This window comes from Lithobates pipiens, unplaced genomic scaffold (genome assembly GCF_037356315.1).
Source record: "Lithobates pipiens isolate NorthernLeopardFrog02 unplaced genomic scaffold, aLitPip1_a1.2 Scaffold_18, whole genome shotgun sequence".
Lineage (NCBI taxonomy): Eukaryota > Metazoa > Chordata > Amphibia > Anura > Ranidae > Lithobates > Lithobates pipiens.
The window spans coordinates 262,836,480-262,854,710 of NW_027507758.1; the positions used below are offsets into that span (position 1 = coordinate 262,836,480).

Here is an 18,231-nt window from a genome sequence, read left to right on the forward strand (position 1 = left end):
TACACCATCCCCTGTTCAAGGACCAGTTTGATGCTTGCCTAGCTCCGCTCCTATTCATTTTCTTCCCTTCCTTCTTATGTACAGAACAAATGATATGCTGATGCAAAAACAAAATTAAAGTAGTAGTGAAGAAACAGTGGCACACAGGCAAAATAAATATGACAGCTGGGGCTCAAATGCAGTTAGGGGTTGATTTATTAAAACTGGAGAGTGCAAAATCTGGTGCAGATCTGCATAGAAAGTTTAGAAACCAATTCGCTTCCAGGTTGTTGTTTTTTGACAAAGCTTAAAAGATAAGTTCACTTTAAAAAAAAAAAAAATAATAATAATAATAAATGCACATTTTTTGCATGTGGCATTTAAAAAAAAAAATTTTTTGGAGCCTGAAAAGCATTGCACCAGCGATAAGCAGATTTCTGGTGCCATGCAGGTCTCCTGCACACTGTCACTGTAGCCTTTTACTTGTGTAACTGACAGGAAGACCTGAAGAGAAAGCCCAAGTGGACCTGATTGGAAGCTTCATGTAAGTCTGTGGACAGGCGGATGTAAACGGATATGTGTCCATTTACATTCTCTTACCTTTGAGTCTGTCCAGGTTCAGAAAAAATGGAATAAACTGCATCAGTTTCCTTTTTTCCAGGACCTAAACATGATGGATGGGAGGTAGCCTGATGTAAAAGTTTGCAAATCCGTTTTCTCCTGGCCACTCGTAGGGGGTTATTTACTAAAGGCAAATCCACTGTAGATCCAAGGGAGATATGTAAGGGGAAAAAAAAAACAACAACATTGTAGCTTGCACATGATTGGATGATAAAATCAGCAGAGCTTCCACTCATTTCAGATCTACCCCTTAGATTTAGAGCGACTGCACTTCCAAGTGCACTTGCAGTGCAAAGTGGATTTGCCTTTCGTAAATAACCTCCTGTTAAAGGAAGCTGTGCTTTGTGTTTTTTTTTTTTTTTTCCTCTTAATTTGAGACCGGTTCTCTATACACTAATGTCTAATCACATACTGTATAAGTACACATATATGGCTAAATGGAAAAAAGAAATCTCATCTTAGTTGTGACTGTGAAGTTTCCATGGTGATTAAGAACTCTACAAGTCCCATAATGTAAATGCTATTGATTTACATCTTTTATAATGGAGTCTTTATTTATCTCAGAACTGGTGACTGGCTATAGGTACAAGACTGACTGTTATTGGGAGTGTAATCCTACTTTGTCCAGAATGCTTTGAATGAGATATATTTCCGGTTCACTTGTACAGCCTTGTATGTGACTTTTTATTACAATATGGCTACGGCAGGCCATACATTTTGCAATTTTCTTTCCTTCAACCACGGATTGAAGGAAAGAAAATTGCTTGATTCCCCCATCAACACAGTCTTGAGCTTTCCCCACCAGCCGAATACATTGATCACTGCTTGTGAAAAAAACTTGACTTCTGTACAACCAGCCTGCCCATAGATGGATCGAAACTTGGCTGGTCCCTGCTGAACCAGCCGAATTTTGATCCATTTATGGCTGGCTCAAGTTTGATGTTGTGATAGTAATTATTATTAGAATTTGTATAATTCAGCTTGCTCACTATTCCAAAATATTCTTCCCACCTTTCCATAAAAAATGTGATTACTGTGAGTCTTCCTTGCAGTATGGACTACAACATCCATCAATATCTACATTTAAGCAGTCCTTCATTCAGACTATTTCAGTATGCCTTTACTTTACAGTCCGACACATGGTCCTTCTCTTCTGATCTATAAGTTTTAGTGAAGTTTAAATAGTTTTTTGGACCAAGCTGTCCAATTGAACCATTTCAATTCATTAACGGATACAGAGTCTGTGTGCTTTCTATAAACTGTATGTAGCCTCGGCAGTGTACAGTGCTGTGTTTCAGCAGCGGTACAGGGACTTCCCATCCTGCTCCTAGGACAAAATTGAGTTGTGCTGAGTGCCGCTCAGCCATGCACAGAAAACTTTGTATTTTCTGAATGAATACAAGGCTTCCTCTGATTGGCTGAGATTGAGAGGTGGGTGGATGGCATCATAGAACTGCGTCTCACTGCTGCAACACAGCGTGGTATAGTATATAGCTAAGGCTACATACAGATATACAGTGCCTTGCGAAAGTATTCGGCCCCCTTGAACTTTTTAACCTTTTGCCACATTTCAGGCTTCAAACAAAGATATACAATTTTTATTTTTTGTGAAGAATCACCAAGTGGGACACAATTGTGAAGTGGAACGAAATCTATTTGATTTTTGAAACTTTTTTAACTAATAAAAAAATGAAAAGTGGGGCGTGCAAAATTATTCGCCCCCTTGCGTTAATACTTTGTAGAGCCACCTTTTGCTGCGATTACAGCTGCAAGTCGCTTGGGGTATGTCTCTATCAGTTTTGCACATCGAGAGACTGAAATTCTTGCCCATTCTTCCTTGCAAAACAGCTCGAGCTCAGTGAGGTTGGATGGAGAGCGTTTGTGAACAGCAGTTTTCAGCTCTTTCCACAGATTCTCGATTGGATTCAGGTCTGGACTATGACTTGGCCATTCTAACACATGGACATGTTTATTTGTGAACCATTCCTTTGTAGATTTTGCTGTATGTTTGGGATCATAAATCTCCGTCCCAGTTTCAGGTCTTTTGCAGACTCCAACAGGTTTTCATCCTGAATGGTCCTGTGTTTGGCTGCATCCATCTTCCCCTCAATTTTAACCATCTTCCCTGTCCCTGCTGAAGAAAAGCAGGCCCAAACCATGATTCTGCCACCACCATGTTTGACAGTGGGGATGGTGTGTTGAGGGTGATGAGCTGTGTTGCTTTTACGCCAAACATATCGTTTTGCATTGTGGGCAAAAAGTTCAATTTTGGTTTCATCTGACCAGAGCACCTTCTTCCACATGTTTGGTGTGTCTCCCAGGTGGCTTGTGGCAAACTTTAGACGAGACTTTTTATGTATATCTTTGAGAAATGGCTTTCTTCTTGCCACTCTTCCATAAAGGCCAGATTTGTGCAGTGTACGACTGATTGTTGTCCTAAGGACAGACTCTCCCACCTCAGCTGTAGTTCTCTGCAATTCATCCAGAGTAATCATGGGCCTCTTGGCTGCATCTCTGATCAGTCTTCTCCTTGTCTGAGCTGAACGTTTAGAGCGACGGCCAGGTCTTGGTAGATTTGCAGTGGTCTGATACTCCTTCCATTTCAAAATGATCGCTTGCACAGTGCCCCTTGGGATGTTTAAAGCTTGGGAAATTTTTTTGTATCCAAATCCGGCTTTAAACTTCTCCACAACAGTATTACGGACCTGCCTGGTGTGTTCCTTGGTCTTCATGATGCTCTCTGCGCTTTCAACAGAACCCTGAGACTATCACAGAGCAGGTGCATTTATACAGAGACTTGATTACACACAGGTGGATTCTATTTATCACCATCAGTCATTTAGGACAACATTGGATCATTCAGAGATCCTCGCTGAACTTCTGGAGTGAGTTTGCTGCACTGAAAGTAAAGGGGCCGAATAATTTTGCACGCACCACTTTTCAGTTTTTTATTTGCTAAAAAAGTTTAAAATATCCAAAAGATTTCGTTCCACTTCACAATTATGTCCCACGTGTTGGTGATTCTTCACAAAAAAATGAATTTTATATCTTTATGTTTGAAGCTTGAAATGTGGCAAAAGGTTGAAAAGTTCAAGGGGGCCGAATACTTTCGCAAGGCACTGTGTGTGTGTGTATGTGTGTGTGTATATATATATATATATATATATATATATATATATATATATATATATATATATGTATGTATGTATGTATGTATATGTTAATGTAAATCCACAAGTCATCTGTGGATTTCAATAAAACATTACTGAAAATACTGCCACAGATCCTTGGTCAGGCCCTTCCGGTTATGCAGGGACAACACTCTGTCCCTGTCTACCAATTGTGCTCCTTTGTTGTCATCCTGTCACTTACGAGCTTAATGGAGATTACAAGTGGCCTTGCAAACATACATTGGGCATTTATATTTTGCTTTTTCTGACTATTGGAAGGCTAGAATTGTGAATCCAGAATGTGCCACCAACACTCAAGTGCATGCATGTTGAGAGGAAACAGCTGAGTTTGCAGGGGGATCAGGAGCACTGAGGTGGGAAAAGGATGAAAAAAATGTAAATCCCTATTTTCTAGCACTACTATCACACTTTGAGCATAGTGTATTTATGTCATTTTACAGGCTTTTTTGTGCTTTTTGCATTTTTCACGTGTTTAAAGTGTTACTAAACCCAAGACCCTGCGTTCAGTATATCTGGTCGTACACAGAAATTCTATAATTTTAGTAAATATAAACCGTTAAATCCTTTTCTCATTGGCAGTTAGAAGAGTCTTCTGATTTCCATCATTTCCTGGTGAAGCTTGTAGGAGTTTTCATGCTGCACTGAGCTGTCCTATAAGGCTGCAGGGCTCCTGACCCTCTGTCTGGACATGTCTGGACAGTGCTGATTGGCCCTGTGCTGATCACATGCACTCTCCTAAGGGAAAAAAAACCCTCTCTAGCAATACACACCAAACTGAGCATGTGCAGCCTGACTCCAAAGGCTCTGTCTTATCTGGTCTTGTCCAGTGGGACATTGCAGGGAGGGGATGATCTGTGCATACAAGATCAAGCAGCCATTTTACACAATGCAGAGGATTAACCCGTTAGCTTCCACAGTGAGTATAACAAGCATGCTTTACTTCATATACAGACAGATTTTACTGTTGTGGGTTTAGTTACAATTTAAGGAGTAATGTGCTGTGCAGGAGCTTCTTTGAGGCAGGATCGCTTTTTTTTTTCCTTTTGTTTTTTAATGATTATTATGACATGCAGTTTGGCAAAAAAAATGTTTTTCAGTAGCTCCCTTTTGAAGTCCTTAGGGCCAACAATCTGCCTGAAGACAAAGCTTCTGTACTTTTTTGAAGCAACAGGCACCATATAAAACAATGAGATTTTCAATGCAAAGTGTATTTGTAGCGTCAACAAATAAATGGGTGGAAACAAACGGACACAGAAACGATCCAGGGATCTTGAAAGTAGAGGCCCTCTAGCTGTTGCAAAACTACACATCCCACGAGGCATTGTAAAACTCTGACATTCACAGATATGACTAGGCATGATGGGAATTGTAGTTCCTGAACTAGTGAAGGGCCATAGTTTGAATACCCCCCTGCATTAGTGTTTACATTAGGCTTTTATTGATTGTTGCAGACATAGAAATGCTAACACATGCTAAACAGCCACTAGACAACTCTCCACTTTTCAGTGTGTATAGGGAAGCACACCACACCACGCCACGTGAGAATCAAATCGGCTTACCAGATATCAGCAAGTGATGGACATTGATTAATAACTTCCCAAGGGATCACATCTGAACTCGTCAATCACCATGAAGTAGATGGTTAAAATACACTGCAAAGCATCCATTCACTTGTCCCAGGCAGCAACAAAGCAGTATACTTCCAGCAGTACGTGGGCCTCTCACCCAATCAAGGGGATATCATCACCAAATGGAAATAAAGCAGCATATAGTGAAGCCCGTCTCACTTGTGAAAGGATTTATTGTAGCAACTTACATGTACAGTCAATAAGAACGATCATCATAAAACAAAACAGCCACGGCATTCAGTGTGCTTGTGTCTCATAACCAACCTGGCATGTTTCATCTGAGTGAATATCATCAGAGGTGTAGCTCTACCACACAAGCACAGCCTTTTAAAGTGGAAGTAAACCCATCAGGGAATGCTAACTGCACATTGGCTGTGCTCTCAGCCAAACTATCAAACCATCCAATGGCTGGTGTCATAATGAATCACATGTGCAGCACCATAGCAGTTGAAGATTAAACAGAGGCAAAGATGGCAGCTTCCTTGGCTGAAAACGATACGGGAGTTTACTTCCACTTTAAGTGTGCCACCAGGTGGCGCGAATCATCATATTAGATTCTTGCGTTAATAAGCTAATTTGACTATTGGCAGATTAGGAAAATTCTGAAAAATAATTGTTCATAGGTTATATGTTTCTTTCTTTTTTAGTTTTCTTAGGTGTAAGTGCCATATCGTAACTGACTGAATACAAAATAATAGATCATTTTTCATACACAGATCCCAAAGTTCCTTATTGCACAAGTAAGGCAACATAACATTGTCAGTCAAAAGAAAAATGTCAAGGAAAAAGCTGTGAAGAAACTTTTAAAAAGGATGGCATATGACCGAGAGAAGTCTGAAAAGGCAGAAAAAAGCCTCGCTGATGTGAGTATTGTATAAATAAAATAGAGATGATTCTGCATCCTATGCACTATATGTTTTACATTACTACAATGGCTACTGAATATGATCTCATTGTTATAGTGTATTTTTCCGCCTGTATTTTTTGAGAAATGTTCTTTAATTTCTCATCTCTGCTTGTTTTCTTAAAGGAGCTGTATAAACTAAGGCTTGGCCATACACGGGTTTGAAGTTCAGCCGGTTCCTGCTGAACCGGCCAAGATTTGAAACGTTAATGGGCAGGCTGAACGTACCAAGTTGATTGATCGACAAACTTGGGGAAAAACCAGCCTGCCGGATTCTCTTGTGATTATTGCTAGCGGCTGCTAGCGATAATACCCGGGACCGCAAGGGAGAAAGTTTTGGAAGCGCGCACAGGACTGGACAGAGAGACTGAAATAAAAAGAACAGATTTTATAAAAAAACTTATACAACACCTTTTAAAGGGGAGTTCCAGTCCCCCAAACACTGGGATACAAATGAGCTAAGGGGATACCATAGAGAAAAAGTGCAGAAAATAGGTGGAACACCGCTTTAACTAGATGTGTAGGCAGGACTTTTAAATAAGTCTTATGCCCCATACACACGATCGGATTTTCCGACAACAAATGTTGAATGGGAGCTTGTTGGCTGAAAGTCTGACCGATGTATGCTCCATCGAACGTTTTTTGTCTGTCTTTCCGCCAAAAAGTATTGGCTAGCAGGTTCGTGTGTACAGTCTGACGCACAAAAGTCCACGCATGCTCGGAACAACCAAGGAGCTGCAATGGCTATTGTACTTCCTTTTTCTCGGCTCGTCATACATCTTGTACATCACCACGTTTCCACGTTCGTAATTTTTGGTCAACATTTGTGTGACGGTGTGTATGCAAGACAAGTTGGAGCCAACAACCTTTGAACAAAATTCCACGGTTTTGTTTTCGTAAAGTCGGATCATGTGTACGAAGCATTATTGTTTAGTTCTACTTTACAGCTGTTTGACTTGAATTTATTAAGAGGTTGCAAGTACATGAAGATTTCTTGTTTTTCCTGCATGCAGATCACAATATTTTAGAACACTGGTTCTCACTACACACTAATAACAGTTAACAGTACTCCTCTGCCACAAGCAACCTAAATTGTTGTTAGTGGTAGTCAGGAGTTTTGTCCCACCTTGCATTGATGGTCAGTACAGTGTAGTGCCGGTTTACATTGATGGTCCCTGGTGAAATGGTCTCTTATATTGGTAGTCCTCTTACATTGTTGGTGGTGAAGTCACTGACCAATGGTGTAGTGTTCCTCTACATCGGTGGTCCAGTGCTTCCTGGCAAAAGAAGGAACTGCATCCCCTCTGAGTATCAGTAGTTGCAAATCAGGGTCTTCAGGGTTCTGCCTGAAGTTTGGATGATGGTTTAAGATCCACAAGATGATGGGAATGCAAGTATCAATGAAACAAAAGTGCACAGTGTTACTATCAGCAAGTACCAGGGACAGGAAACTTTAAGTGACTCCCTGCAGACTACTACAGTTTTCCATCATAAAACATTCACCATTTCTCACTTCAAAAACTTGCTTCCTCCAGTTCCTTTTTTTATATTCCTCAAACTACATATTCTATTTGGTACCGGATGCAGAATGCAATTACTGAATAATTAATTTAAAAGGAAGTAGAATTCATAGATCCTTAGTAGATTCTGGATATTCAATCTGCTTAATTCATACTTTTGCAAAGAAATAACAACTTTTTGTGGGAAAATGTATTAATCTTTAAATGCCAAAAAATATATATATTAAATTACCTTTTATATCACATCTAGTTCAGCAAATGCATTATCCTGTTCAGTTGAATATTGTGTGTATCTCCTGCCCTCTAGTGGAATGTTATAGGAATGGGTTTTGATTTTTCTGTAAGCGTATACAGTATACTGTAACGTTTTAGAAGAAAAAGCATGTATATGCTTACATACATTATTTCAGGTTTAAAAAAACAGGGAGGACGACGAAGGGGATTGAGCAAGGGATACTCCAAAAAATATATTTGCCCTTAATCTCCCAAAGCAAATTGGACTATTGCGGTACCCAGTTATACAAAAAAGCATTGGTAAAAATGACATTTATTGGAAAATATACAGAAACATTCATAAATTACAACAAAAACATCAAAGCAATTGTTACAAATAGCAATACAATACAATTCCTTAGTAATGGCCCACAGGTATCCTGTAGGGGCCATTGCTAAGGAATTTTATTGGAGATGCAGTGTGTCAGAGTATTAAAACCATACAGCCTATTTTAGACTGCTTCCAAAAATACATTGCATATGCACCAGCCTGCTATTTTTGTGTTGATTGTTCTGCTTAGGTTGCCTTGTGAATGATCTAAATTTGACCCCCACATACATTGAACTATTGAATAGGACTGCCTTTCTTTGCTTATGACCGTAACTATTCAGGTTCTGCATTTGAAGACAGAGCACCTGTAAAAAAAGGCTAGGAAAACTTTCTAATGTCTGAGTTATTTAAATTTATTTTATTTTTTAATTTAGAAATGAAGCAGGGTTTTTTTATTTTTATTTATTTTTTAGTATTTTTTTTTTTTTTTTTTTGGTTAAAGGTCTTTCTAAATGAGCAAGTGAGTATGTTAAATTAAACAGTTGTTTTTGTCAGAGTGAATTTCCTAAGAGTGTCTTATGTGTATGTATTTTTTATTTTCTTAGAATGATAAACCTCAGGGATTTATACGGGTACAAGCTCCTCAGTTTTCCAAAGTTTCTATGGCGGTACAACTGACAGAAGATTTAAAAGCAGGTGACATTCTGGCACGCTTCCTCAATCAAGAAAGGTATATCTAACTAAACTTGTGGATTAGACACCTGTAACTTTTTGTGTATCCGTGATTGGACCAATGTATTTTCATATTGTGCCATTTTTAAATGTGCATACATGCAATAGCTAGCTTAATATAGAAGATATCTCCTTTCATGGAAAATGGGAGTTTATCTCTTTGGGTTTAGGTAACACTAGAAAAAGTGCACCCAATGCAGAAAGGCTAAAGGCTGGGGATATAACAATGTTAAAGTATTGTCTGGATAATAATGTGAGTGTAATGGCAGCAGGCAGTATATGCCAGAGAGGAGTGCTGAGAGTATAGGAGATGAGTGCAGAAAGTATGACAGTGGGCCATATGTTTGTGAGAGGGGTCTAGAGGGTATGACAGTGGGCAGTGTGTGCAGGAGAGAGTCTGAGGGTAAGAGAAGGGGAAATATGTGCAGAGGGCATGACAGGAAAGGCACATGCAGAAGAGGTTGAAGTCTTTCTCAGCAGTATATACTGTATAATAATGTGAATGGATTGTCAGTGGGCAGTATGTGAAGATTATTGTACAGAAGGTATGACAGTGGCCAATTTGTTTAGAAAACTGGAGGGGAGTGCAGCGCATGACAGCAGGCAGATTGTGCAGGAGAGCAGAGGGTATGGGAGATTGTATGTGCTGGTGAGGGGTGTGGGGGGTATTATGAGGCATTATGTTCAGAATGCAGGAGGAGTGCAGAGGGTATGACAGTGGGGAGTATGAGAACCCAGAGTTAAATAGGAGAAGTATGTGAGGGGAAATTGAGGACAATGGAAGTTGAAAAGGAGACGGCAACATTTAGGCCCCTTTCACACAGGCGCCTCCGTGAAGCAGAAACCTCTTGCTCAGCGGGAGATCTCCGCTGAGCAGGCGGATTTCAGGCCTGTGTCTGATCCGCTATGCAGAGTGGACACAGATACAGTCCTGCTCTCCCCTATGGGCAAATTTTGATGGAAACAGACCACCTGTTCCTTTCCATGCGATGCCATCCGATCTGATCCGCCAGACGTATGGGGAATAGGACCACCATCCATTTGTTTTTGGAGGACAGGATTGTCTCAGATGGTGGCAGGTGTCGGCAGCTATGTGTTCGCTGACATCCGCCACTCCATAGACGAGACTGGAGGGTCCAATCAGGTCCGACTGCAAAACTCATTGGATCACCCATGTGGCCTAAAGAATGTTATTAGCAAGGACTGTGTCATGGAATCAAAGAAAAGTGGAGGTGTTGCTGTGGGATTGGGGGGGGGTTAGGCACATCTTTGATGTCGGGGAATGTTTACCTAAGGAATTAGAACAGTGAAGCTTGGATTACTATTGCACGAGAGTCTGTGGAGATGACTCCTGTTATGTTTGGTGCACTGAATAAATGAGGGATTATCGAGCTGTGCTGGAGACTTGGTACTGAAAAGTTAACAGACATACTGGGCATGAAGGAGTAATTGCACATACATTGGGCACTGGCGGTTGAGGGATTAATGCCCATAATAGATGGTGATGAGAGATTAAAGCACATACTCTGCTGTTTAAAACTGGCTTCAAGGCTCTGTGTACTGGGCTATGGTATCTACAAGTGGTATAGATATTAAGTTTGTGTGCTGGGGCCAGGATATAGGGGAAAACCATTGGACGACACATACGCTCAATCATTACTAAAAAGCAATTAGAAACCTACTACTGCATAAAGGGGGAGGAAGTAGGAACTGCTGCTGAACCGAGATTCACTCTGAGTGCTGAACCTCAAGGACTCAATGTGCAAAGTTTATGGGGAGTTTAATAGGCAATTTTTGTGTGACTATAATTTAAAGTAGAAGTCCATTCTGAGCTTGTTTGGCTGGGCTTTTCCTATGGGTCACAGGAGTGCAATTCGTTTTTTGCACTCCTGTGACTCATTTTCAGCAGAGAGTGCTCTGAAGTCCGCTCTCTGCCGACGTCATTGAAATCAGTCCACGGACTGATGGCCGTTTCAGCCTCTTAGTGATCTGCTGAGACAGCCACTCCCCACCCCTCCACAGCTCAGCGCTCCAATGAGCATGGAGGAGCAGAAAGGAGAGATGCTGATTGAGAGTCAGCAGCTCTACTCTCGGACCTGTGAGAACCGAGTCATCGGCGATGTTCGAGGGCTTGGTTCTCACGGCGGGAGACAGATGCAGCATCAGACCTATGCTGCATCCACCTAGGTAAGTATAAATGGGTAAAAAAAGCAAAACCCATACTTCTCTTTTTAAGGGGTTTCTAGATGAGAAACAAGAGTGTGATGGAGTTATACAGAGAAATAACATATGTGTGTGTGCTGGAGATGGGATCTCACTGGGAAAAGCCTATCTGTGTGCTGAAGGTGTGATGGCAGTAGGAAAGAACCAGGAAGAGGCAGAATCCCTCAGTGGGAAAATAAAACGTTACAGTATCCTCAACTTGAACGTGAAACTATGCTGTGAAACAGAACTGTGATTTAGGGTATATATGATTAAGGAAGGCTGAAAAAGGCCTCACATCACTTTTTTTTCCCAAGACCAAGATCTGTGCAATACAGGTTTGACCTGCAGCCACCTGCTGGTGAAATCTGCTGTAGCAGCAGAAACACATAGGGGGTTATTTACTAAAAGAAAATCCACTTTGCACTGCAAGTGCACTTGGAAGTAAAGTCGCTGTAGATCCAAGGGGGACAGGCAAGGAAAATAAAAAAACAGCATTTTATCTTTCACATGATTGGATGATAAAATCAGAAGAGCTTCCACTCATTTCAGATCTACTCCTTAGATTTAGAGAGACTGCACTTCCAAGTTCACTTGCAGTGCAATTTCAAGTACACTTGCAGTGCAAAGTGTATTTGCCTTTCGGAAATAACCCCCATAAACGCATAAAACACAAAGCAACGGTCTTAGGTTGAAGACAATGGGGGAGATTTACTAACACAGGAGCAGCAAAAACTGGAGCTCTCAAAATCGGTTGCAGCTCTTCATGGTAGCCTGTCAGCTTGCTCATTTAAGCTTTGGACGTAAAACCTGGAAGCTGATTGGTTTCTATGCAGAGCTGTACCAGATTTTGCATGCCGAGGAAGAGTGTTTCCACAGTGTTTACAAGCAGATTGCAGAATTCATTGTGGTACATTGGAAAACCCTTTAAAGCAAATCTGAAGTCTTAAAATCTGTTGCATTGCTAAGATTTCCTTTTGAATTTCTAGGAGCCCTGAATTGAAAGGTGCTCAGGTATGACAAAATTACAACCACCTGCCATGGTTGACGCACCTTTTCATTGTGGTACATTGGGAAAACCATTTAAAGCATATCTGAAGTCTTAAAATTTGTTGAACGTTTAAAACCTCGTACACACGGTCAGATTATTGGATGAATTTTCATAAATTTTTTGTTGGATGTTCGTCTCAAATCGAAAGTGAAAAGGGTACTAACCATGAGAACATTTTCGGGCGACAGAATTCAACGTCAGAAGTGACGTAATGTGTTGAATTGTTTTGTATGTGTTCTTTCATTTCTGAGCATGTGTAGTCTTGCTCTTCAAATTTTTTTGTTTGGGCAGAAAACCATACTAATGAAAAGAAAATCGGACGTTGTGGTCACATCAGACAAAAATTTTGGAGCCTGCACATCCAGTCTTTGTCTGCCGAAAATTCATAATCGACTGTCAAAAGCAGCATTCTAACTATCAGAAAATTGGCAGATCGTTCATCGTACGAAATTTAACTTCAGCTTTTCTGACCGTGTCTACGGGCCTTAAGATTTTCTGAGTTTCTAGGAGCCCTGAATTAAAAGGGGCTCAGGTATGACAAAATTACAACCACTTCCCATGGTTGACTGCCTCCTATGCACCTTTTCATTGTGGTACATTGAAAAACCCTTTAAAGCAAATCTGAAGTCTTCTAAATTCGGTTGCATGTCTAATATTTCCTTTTGGTTCCCTGGGAGCCCTGAATCTAAAGATGCTCAGGTATGAAAAAATTACAACCGTCTCTCATGGTTGGCACCCACCCACCTTCTGCACTTTACCTACAAGCCAGTGAAGCAATCCATCTCATTGGTTGCGGGGAGAGGGAAAAACCAAGCTATTCACCATGGGAGAAGTTTTTGTACTGCAATTCAAGGCTCCAAGGGAACTCGGTAGCTAAAATAATCTGACAATCCTACAAAATTGTAGTACACATTAAGACTCCGTTCACATTATTGCGGGCTGTTTGGTCAGGCACGGCAGCCCATTCATTTGAATGGGCCACTGTGCCCCTGTTTCCCGCAAGGAAAAAGGTGCATGCACCTTTTCAAAAACGCGGCTCCAGGAAAACCGAATGGTCTTTTTGACCATGTGATTTCCCTGGGCTTCCCTCACTCGCAAATGTGCTGCTGGCTAAGATGCGCGGGGGTGCCATTCAGAATGAATGGCGGCCTCACACGTCTTGTAAGAGCAGTGCGATTTGGCTGAAGTTGATTGCGATTTTGAGAACAGGTGCAATTCCTGCACACGCAACCAGCCTGCAGTCTGTGACACTTCATAAGCTCTATGCTTGTATTTAGAAGACTTTAAAATCGTGTTAGTCTTCAACTAAAGTATAGTTTTTAGAATGAGATTTGTTGTATCATGGTTGTTAAACTAAAATTATAATGCTATTTTTTTCTTTTTGGCAGTGGTTCATCAATGACTCTGACAAGAGAAGAAGTTAGTTTATATGAAATTGGGGGGAATATTGGTAAGTTCTAAGTTCTAAGACTGTGTCTTTTTATTTGGGGGGGTTGTGTTTTGAAACAAAAAAAAGTTTACCCAGTTACTAAGGATTTTTAGGCCCCTATTATACATACTGACATCTCTATAGAAAAATGTTGTAAATGGATGATTTGCTGTATTGTAGACTTTTGTCCTATGGAATGCATACAGCGTATTACAAGCTGAATCGCCTATAATCTGAAATTTACTGGCATATTCAGACTTTGATATACCGGGACCCAGTGGACAAGATCTATGTCATTATCTTGATTATTGACCCACCCTGCCTATCATTCCTGCCAACCCAGCAGGCTGAACAAAAAAAAAACTGAGGAACTCTCTGTACTGTCTATGCAGTGTTAGTATAGCGATTTCCCCACTGAGCTCAGAGGCGAACACACACATAAGTCCCGCCCGCATATATAAATGCCGTTCAAATCACACATGTGAGGTATCCCCGCGTACGTTAGAGATCGAGCTACAATTCTAGCACTAGACCTCCTCTGTAACTCTAAACTGGTAAGCTGTAAAAAAATTTAAAGAGCCACCTATGGAGATTTTTAAGTACCAAAGTTTGGCGCCATTACATGAGCAATTTTAAAGCGTGACCTGTTGGGTATATCTATTTACTCGGCGTAACATCATCTCTCACATTATACAAAAAGATTGGGCTAACTTTACCGTTTTGTTCTTTTTTTAATTTATGAAACAGTTATTTTTTTCCAGAAAAAAAACGCACAAATACCGTGCGAGTTAAAAAGTTGCAACGACCACCATTTTATTAACTAGGGTGTCTGCTAAAAAAAAACATATATAATGTTAGGGGGTTCTGAGTCATTTTCTAGCAAAAAAATTATGATTTTTACATGTTGGAGAGGGGTGCCAGAACAGGCCCGAAAAGTGGTTAAACGTCTATTCAGGTGTATTTAAACAATGCTGTGTCCTATTTAAAAAAAAAAAAAAAAAAAAAAAACATTGACTGTGCAAACTACACAATGTTCAGCAAGAAAGGAAATAATAACACAAACAAATCATAGGTTTTCTTAAAAAGTTTTATTTGATGTCACACAGTTCATGCCGATATCAGTTGCCCACTCAGGGGTTTCTTCCATACAACATGCACCTACTGCGCATGCTTGAGCCACGCCGCTGCTCTTTCTGAACTGTCCCCACTGTCTTCTGGGTGTCTCCCAGAAGGCAGCGGGTGGGGGGGGGGCAGACATTGCAAAGATCACCGCACACAATTGTGGTGATCTTTCCCCAGAATTGGGAGTGGATACCTGGTTTTGACAGGTATCCGCTCCCCCCTGGAAGGTGCCAAATGTGGCATCGGAGGGGGATGGATCTCTGGTTTAACATTCGGATATTTGGAATATTCTTTCTATCTATCTTGACCAGGTTCCAGTGTGTAAAGTAAGATGTTCTTTTACCAAATTATCAATTCTTTTTACCTTTCTGATACCCACTCAGTCTGATACTATCACCCATCTGTGTGCAAAACAACCTGCTAAGGCTATGTTGTATCAACTCCAGTGGTAACTTCTAAAATATTTAGTCTGCTCTCCCACTGAGGCACATCATTGCCTAAAAATAGTGCCTGCATAGCGCCTGTCACTCCACTGGATCGGTGTGCTGGCAGGACACCAAAAAAAGTCCTGCAAGCCACATCTTTGAAATCAATGGACAGCCCAGCCGAAGAACCGGCAAAGCGCCAATTTGCCGGCGCATTTAACCCTTTTTTGGCCACTAGTGAGGGTTAAAAGCTCCCTGCTGGTGGCCAAAAAGTGCTGCAAAAAAGTCAGTAAAGCGCCGCTAAAATAGCTAGGCTTTACTGCCAACGCCCCAGTGTGAAAGTAGCCTTAATGCCACTGTTTAAACAGATGGAGCATACTCCATTTTCTACTTTCTATTGGAGATGGAAAAAAATAAAAATAAGCATTCTGATGGAAATGACTGTTTCTTAAGTGATGAAATACCACTGTTTAAATGTTCTGTTTCTTGGTCAATCATTTTGTCTTGTTTTGCATGTAATTCTAGGTGAACGCTGTCTAGAAGATACTACATATATGAAAGATCTGTCTCAACTTAACCCTCGTGCTGAATGGGTTATAAAACCAAAGCACAAAGAATGACCTGAATAGAAAGAAAGAAAAACCCCTTCAAGCTTCAAGAAAGCTTCATAAAGACCCGAGAACAAGACTCCTCAAAATGAATAATGCCTTTTTGTAGTAATAAGTTGCCTATTGGAACTTCCATGTTTATTTAAAAAGACATTTATGTTAATGGAAGTGAATGGCTAACAACTTTACTGCCAATAATGTTCCAGTCCCCTTAATATTGACGCTGGTAACATGTCTGTCTACCATATTGAAAATGTGTATTTAAACATATGAATGGAAAAATATTTGTAAATATCCTTCTTAATAAATATTAACTAAACCAATATTCCATGGTATAGCTGGTGCCATTAGGTGCTAAAACATACCATGTGCTCTTGTTTGATGGTTTCTAGGTGATCCCAAAGAGCCCCTCTACCTGGAGAACATGTTCTATACAAATATTGATTTTCATTTTAGGGGCTACTCAAGTAAACCAGTCACTGGGGAATTGAAACTGAGCATTAGATTTAAAAATCCTAAGCGGTGAAGAACAGATATGCAATCAATCACTAGATGCAGGGATATAGACAGCTGAACATATGTGCAAACGTATCCTCTGAAATTTGCCCTTACTCTAAGTTTTGCTATTTTTCATTGAGTCCCCGCTAGTGGCTGCATCCATCTTCGCTCCTCTGGCTTCCAGGGCCTCAGACTCTGGCTCTGTGACTGTCTGGAGACGCGTGACGTCACTCCCGTGCATGCATGCAGGAGCCATCAGTCACGGCATTTGCTAGTGAAGAAAAGGCTCAGAGAGCTGTTTCTTCAGAGTGCATGCGCTGATGACATCGGGGCACTACAAGGTAAATATCACCTAAACAGCGCACATTTAGGTAATATTTACAGTACCCATAGTTAACTCTTAAGGCTTACCCATAGGTAAAAGTGACACAGAGAGGTTTACAACCACTTTAAGCATTGGTGAGGTATTTTATGATCATATGCTTAGGTTAAGTTGCCCAGACTTGTAGCAGGTTTACTTTAAAGTAACCCTTTCAGGTCCAAACCACTCCTGTCAAATGAAGAAGAAATATACTTGCCTGTCTGGTGACCATGTCTTGAAACTCAGCTGATTTGCTGCTCACTGGCCACTGCAAGTATTCAACCAGTCAAACTTGTAATAAAATACATGCTTCCCCAATACACACTGTGATTCCTCCTGCCAACTCATAATTTATGCTTCGATGTATGGCTGGGGAGGCAGGTATGCCATACATTTGGAAGTGAGGATTTCTTGCAGGGGCCAGAGAGCAGCAAAGCAGTTGCATTTCAAGACACAGGCTGCCAAAATGTTATAATATTTTTTCGCAGGTATGGTTTTGGTTACAAGTGATTCTTTGTCAGGGTCACTTTAAGCACAGCCCCACTCCACCCCTACCCAACATTGTACTGAACATGCCTTAGCCATCTTTAGGACACTTTAATTCCATAATAATGTTGCTTTATTTCCTATTTTGTGAGAGCAGGTTCACTGTAAAATAATCCCTACCTTATAAAGTGTATTCCTTGTAGCCATTTCCAAGCATCGTTGAATCGATGGATTATGTGAGAGACAGCCAGTGGGCAATGTTCAAATTACTTTTTACCGATGTAAAGCACTAATATGCTTTCGTTTTTATGTTGGAATGTAAAATAAAGTAGTCTTTATTTCCAACATCCTCATATTATAATTTTTACCTCAAGGCAAATAAATGAAGGAATTGTAGATTTTTTTTTTTTTATAGAAAGTGCATATTTTTGTTTTTATGTATATAACTATATATATATTTGAAAAATATTCATTTGTCATATTTGCCAGGGATGGTGGCTGTACAAAATAAAGAATACATAAGCTGTATCCTATTTAAACTTTTTTTTTTTCTTTTCAATATTGAAATGTCACATGACCTATTTATTAACAAGCGTTTACTTGTCATTTTTCGAATTCTATTTCTAAATTTTACATTTGTGTTTCAAAGAAAGCGCTCCTGATGGCCTCTATCTATAGCATGTATGTATATGTATATATCTATATCTATCTATCTATCTATCTATCTATCTATCTATATACATACATACATACATACATACATACATATGTATGATCAAAATTGGAGAACAACCTACAGTTCCTAAATTTCAAGGTCACTGGCTTAGTCCTATTTGAAATGATGTAAACAGGAGTAAAAGCTTTGTTAAGCATATTTTATGAGTTACATATGTTTTGAAGCACGGAATAAAAAACGTTAATAAGATTTGA

General features: G+C 40.2%; 1 protein-coding gene across 3 annotated transcripts in view; it reads left to right on the forward strand.

The window, feature by feature from the left end:
- ARHGAP18 (Rho GTPase activating protein 18) overlaps positions 1-17,829 on the forward strand; it is a 200,756-nt gene extending 182,927 nt beyond the window's left edge. For all 3 annotated transcript variants that reach the window (XM_077486888.1, XM_077486889.1, XM_077486890.1), the window contains exons 12-15: positions 6,136-6,282; positions 8,993-9,117; positions 13,761-13,822; positions 15,874-17,829. In XM_077486888.1, the coding sequence (XP_077343014.1) occupies positions 6,136-6,282; positions 8,993-9,117; positions 13,761-13,822; positions 15,874-15,968 (429 nt within the window). In that variant the 3' untranslated portion in view covers positions 15,969-17,829. The remainder of the gene's footprint in view (positions 1-6,135; positions 6,283-8,992; positions 9,118-13,760; positions 13,823-15,873) is intronic.
- The last annotated feature ends 402 nt before the right edge of the window (positions 17,830-18,231 follow it).